The sequence below is a fragment of the Limulus polyphemus genome, unplaced genomic scaffold (assembly GCF_000517525.1).
Source record: "Limulus polyphemus unplaced genomic scaffold, Limulus_polyphemus-2.1.2 Scaffold5648, whole genome shotgun sequence".
NCBI classification, from domain to species: domain Eukaryota; kingdom Metazoa; phylum Arthropoda; class Merostomata; order Xiphosura; family Limulidae; genus Limulus; species Limulus polyphemus.
In genome coordinates, this window is record NW_013671258.1 from 5,116 (window position 1) to 10,857 (window position 5,742).

Below are 5,742 nucleotides of genomic sequence, written 5' to 3' on the forward strand. Positions count from 1 at the left end.
GTATGACGTAGGTTTAAGGTTAATTAAGTATAGTTAAAGTTAGTTTTAGTTAATTAATTTTATTGTATGTCCTGTCTATATATGTGTTATTATATATATATATATATATATATATATGAAGGTTTTGGGAAGTTATCCAATAGTAACCAAGCAAATTAATATCTATTCAATAACTTGCTCTTTACTTTATTTCATTACTACTATATATACATAAAAAACAAGTTTCAAAGTCTTGTTATTTAATTGATGAAAGTTGTTGATCAAACTAGATCAAATTTAAAGAAAAAAGGACATATTTCTGAGCCAACTTAACATTTATAGCTGTTTGCTGCAAGAAGCAGATTTACCCCACGGTATCACAAAAACTTTTTCTCATAGTACGACAATCGAGATACTCACATGTCCTTGAATTTCCCACCTTAGTAACACAACTAGTGGATTCTGATATTAAAAAAAGTACTAAAACCTTTTCGAGAACCCAACTGAAATTTAATTATGCAATCAAAGGGTTAAGTAAGATTTATTTCCAGCAAAATGTGAAGAATGATTAAACATCAGGATGTTCACTAATATGAACAGTCTGTTTTCAAGTAGGTGAGAAAGTGTCCCATCCATTTGGTGTCATGAGGCATATATAATGTTGTATTTATTTGTGGCATGAAAAAAAAAATTCAATTTGGCAAACTGGACAAACCAATTGTGTCCCAAATTTATATTTCATGCAACCATATTTTAACTTTCAGTGTAGCTTAGTTTCATGATAATGAGAATTAAAGCATTAATACTGAATCCAAAGTATAGCTGCTTATGATTACATTTCAAAGTTGTCATGGAATTGCCTTGTATTTGTCTAACATAACGTTTTTAAGTAACTTCTGTGTCACGTATAAAATGTATTACTCATGCATATAACAAGTGGGCAGAATAACACTGAGTTATCATGTGACTACCGGTAAAGCACCACTGTTATACACCAGAACTGTAAGTTGACCTAAACATAGGCATGTCACATGAAACAGTACATTTGTAAGCTGGATGTATGTACAGTGTAGCCCCGTTATAACGCGATCGTTGAGGTCCATAAAATGTCCTCGCGAAACAAGCGGGGTCGTGCTAAATCAGAGTTTTGTAAAGATACACTTAAAATATTAAAAGTTATTAGTATGTAAACTATAACGAAATTATGGTTACGAGGTCGGTCCCAGGGACCGAGCTCGTGTCAAAAGAGTTAACGACCCATCCCGTTATATCCGAATTCGCATTAAATCGGGGTTTCACTGTATATGGTAAAAATTGTATTTGGTATAATAGCAACTTTATGTTCATATTTTATAGTATAGCAACTTCAAATTAATGGAATCAAGTCCAAAATTCGACTTGCAAAATGCAAAAACAGCTAACACCCCACTCATGGAATTTATGATATAAATTCTGAGCTTGCAAGAGATGAACACAGCATCAGAAAAATACCAACATAAGTAGGTTAGATGAAAGCATACAGATAATTACTAGACAAACTAAGAAAAGTTACTGTTGTCAGAAACTTAGAACTTGCCTTCACTTTTCTCTGTAAATCTTCTTCAATTTCACGCATCATGCCAGCTGCTCGTACATTAGTAATATCATCAGCTAACTTGTAGCCATAAACTACTGGTTGGAAATCCTCCTGTCAGGAAATGGTAAAAAAATAAGTTACATTCTGACATTTCTGTATTCATCTATAATAACTAGGTAAACAATACTCATGGACAGAAGAATAACAAAAACAATTAATACGACATTCATATGTATTTTGGGAACTACACTGTTCAATTATTCACTATTATTTGTGTAAAATAATTTTTTTAAAATCCAATAATTAAATTTATAACTTATAAGCTACTATACTAGAGAAGAATGAATACACATTCAAAGGGATAACAGAAAAACTCTCAGGTTTATCATAGGATAGTCTTATTAAATACTGTTGAAAGTTATGTTCACAGGGGCAAGCTTGAATAAAAAAAAAACATATTTTCAAAACTTTCTTTTGTATACAGAAAACTTGATTACTGTCTACTAACCTTTTGAGTCAATAGTCATTTTAATTTTGTTAAGACTGTGCATCAAAATAAATAATAAATAAAATGGGTCAGTTTTATTGTCCTCTGGTGGGACACTGGTAAGTTTATAGACATACAACGCTAACATTCGGGGATCAATTTCTCACTGTTGACTCAGCACATTGCAAAATGGAGCTTTGCTCTAAAAACAAATGAAAAGCTTTAACATAGGAAATAGCAACTGTGGCCTTTCTTATTGTGGGGAGAAAAAAACATAAGCAGGGGGATTTTTGAAGACAAAGTTTGAGACTAATATACGTAAAAAGCTTTATAATATCATTAAACTTTAAAATAAAAGCTTTGTAAAGGTGCATTTACTTTATTCATACAAATGTACATGAATTAAAAAGTAAATATTTAAAAAACCATATAAAACTATATAAGTTGGGTGAAAAAAAGGGAAATCTAATAGCCCTTTAACATTGAGGTCCTATCTCCACAAAAGATCCAAATAAAACCATAAGAGTCTGGACTAATACAAAAATTATAAATTGTTTAGATCTTTAAAATTATATAAAAAATACAGTAAAAAAGTATAAATTCCGAAGTTCGATAGTTATGAAGGTAACATGTTACAATTTTTTAGTGTAAGAAATAAACTTACTTCTTCAAACACACCAGCTTTGTTGACAAAATCCTTTATCAGATCAACTAGTTTTAACATACATATACTAAAGGCTTTTACAACTCGGTCTTCCACATCCTGAGGCTTATGTAGGTATAAATTTGTCAGGACTGTTTGAGCTAGCGAATGCCCCTCCAACCAAGTTACCTATCACGAAACAGAAGAAATATTCTTTGTCAACCACGTGATTAATAACTTAGTAGAATAAAAAAATATTACATTACTCAGCAAATTGACTTATTATAGAACAGAGGAGTAAATTATTTATATAATCTATCAATTATGAGTAAAAAAACTACACAACCATATTTCAGTGTGCTCTTCATATCACTCAAACCATTTACTGTGGAACAAGGTGCAGAATTGATGAATACAAATTTACTATTTAACAAAAACCCCTTCTCAACAAACAGTCCTTTTTGGACATGTTAGTTAAACAGATATAAATACAAACATCGTAAGAGCTCAAATATTAAATAATACATTAAACTTTAGCCTCAACAATCTGCTCTGAACACCTATAACAAACAACAACAACATAAACCTACATATGAACAGTTCTGTAACACTACAAGCATGTTTACAAATATTTTGAAGTTCCTTATGAAATCTTGTTATACTGGGATGAGAATATGAAAACTTTAACTACCCTTCACATTGAAGATATTCGTGAACAAGGGTTTTAATTTTAATTTCACTGAGATGGTTTGTAAACATTTATTACATTATGTTTTTTAACAAACTTTTTAACAAAAGATGAATTCCATTTTTTTTAATATTTGCTCAAATTATAAAGAGCATTTTATAGTTACTCATATAAAAATTACATACACGCTCATTAATAAATTGTTAACAAAATTATCAGTCTTTTTTTTTTCCTTTTTCAGTTTGCTTTACAAATAGCATTTCTAAAAACAAGAGAACAACAGAATTTACTAAGCTTCTAGTGAACCAATTTATCCTTTTACAGTTTGCTTTACCAGCAGCATTTCTAAAAACAACAGAATGTAAGTTTCAAATGAACTAATTTAGCATAACTTCCTTCAAAACTTTGTTTTTATTTTTGGTTAAGGGTTGTATAGAATTAACAGCTTATAAGGTAAAAATCATCATCAACAAAGAAAACACTACTTTTTAGCTCTTAGTAGAAAAACTTAGCAGAGAAAGAAATGTTACTAAACATAACGACTCACCAGACAAGCAAGAGTAGCATCAATGATTCCGATTTCTTCTTCAGCATTAAGATCATCAACTTTCAATTTCCCAGCCTGAGATGATGAGCATAAACTATTAATTACAGCTACATAATATATATGTCCACACTAACATTATAACCAAAAATATAATTAACAGCGACGGTACTCAATCGACGAAACAACGCATTCTAATCTTTATAAGTACCAATGTGAGAAAAAGTATATTAAATTATACTCGTTACCAGTTGGATTTTAGTTTTCATCTAGGTAGGGAGTTTACTTTGAGAAGTTAATCTAGTACAAAATACTTTTCCACCTTTATTCCTCTCAGATATGACAGTCATCATCCAGACCTCACTCTCATGAGATCTTGTTCTATTTTGTTTTTATTTCTCATAAAACATATTCCTGGAAATGAGTACACATTTTTGGAGCATAGATATTTAAAACTAAAATTAAACTCATAAGTCAACTAACCTGTGGTTGAGTAGAAGCTATTATCTAATAACCTTCTGTCAGTGTCAAATTCTTTAAGACTACTTCTTTTTCTTTCCTTTTGATGATATAAAACAAAAATTCTTGGAACCTAACAATTACACGAATTCACATGAAAGCCCTCTAGCATTCACATGTAAAGTCACATATTAGAAGCTCATTAAAGAAATGCTTCAATGCCTTTAATCTTCAAGGTTCATATGGTAATTAGGCGGTTCTCTGGTTGTGTAATCTGCAGGTGAAATGTTTTGTATTTTACTCCTCCAATAAGTGATGTGAACATTGTTTATAGGCATGTGACCAAAAGTTAAACTAAATGATAAATCTCTGTCATCAATGAAAGTTCCATGAATGAGGCCTACTGTATCACGTGACCTTAGTAAACATATGCTCTGTAACCTGAAAAACATGAAATTAAAAAAGCTTGGTCACCTAACAGATTTTTTGATTTTGTTTACCTCAGAATCAATTTTTTTATCTGATCTTATGAAGATATTATTTAAATTTCATACAAGACCAAACAATGTTTATTTCAAATGAACAAGAAACTAGAATACTTACTTTGAAACTGACCAACTATATAAAATGGAACTTTCTGATCAGTAACAAAAAATATACATGAAATTGTACGACAAAAGAAAGCATTTTGATATAATTTTCAAAATAGTTTTACTACAAGTTTTGAAATTTCAACACTTAAAAAAATTAGAACTACTATATTAAATTAACGATTTTTGTCAAGCAGAAACTAGATACTATTTAGAAAGTTTTCACTAAGTTTTACGCAATTTGATTAAGTATTTCCACTGACAGAAGGAAAAAATCAGGGGATATTAACGACCCCCAACCAGTCTGGAAATGGTTAAATCTAGGCAACTTGCTGAGAACTGTATTCATATCCTATTGTATATTTACTCATGTGATTTTAGGTTTGGAACTGTGTTGAAGCTGTATAAGAAGTTTCTTCAATGAGGCAATGCCAAGCCTTACAGGTAGTATGCATAACTAGAGGTTGTGAAACAAGGTAGCCTCAATTGAAAGATTATTAGCAATAAAATAAAAATATGTTGATGATAATAAATCAGGACTAAATGTTCCAACGTCAAAAGCAACAAGGAGGTAGCAGTAACAAGTAATAAGATAGTGTGTTAAACTCTTAAATGTAAAAGAAAAAACACAATTTTGGAACAAAAGAAGGTAAATCTTCTATACAAGCTCTAAATTAGGGTAAAAAGCAAATGGTTATGAGGTGGTAACAGCATTAAGATGATGAATAGAGAAAAAAAAAGATTAAAATGTGTAAAAGACCAACATCAAAATGAAT

General features: G+C 30.4%; 1 protein-coding gene across 1 annotated transcript in view; it reads right to left on the minus strand.

Annotated features, from left to right (window-relative positions):
• The window catches only part of LOC106472834 (N-alpha-acetyltransferase 35, NatC auxiliary subunit-like), a 20,733-nt gene that overhangs the window by 547 nt on the left and 14,444 nt on the right, over nucleotides 1-5,742 (minus strand). The window contains exons 5-7 of the mRNA XM_013933502.2: nucleotides 3,921-3,995; nucleotides 2,707-2,874; nucleotides 1,556-1,666 (exon numbers count right to left, since the gene is read on the minus strand). Coding sequence (XP_013788956.2) covers nucleotides 1,556-1,666; nucleotides 2,707-2,874; nucleotides 3,921-3,995 — 354 coding nt within the window. The remainder of the gene's footprint in view (nucleotides 1-1,555; nucleotides 1,667-2,706; nucleotides 2,875-3,920; nucleotides 3,996-5,742) is intronic.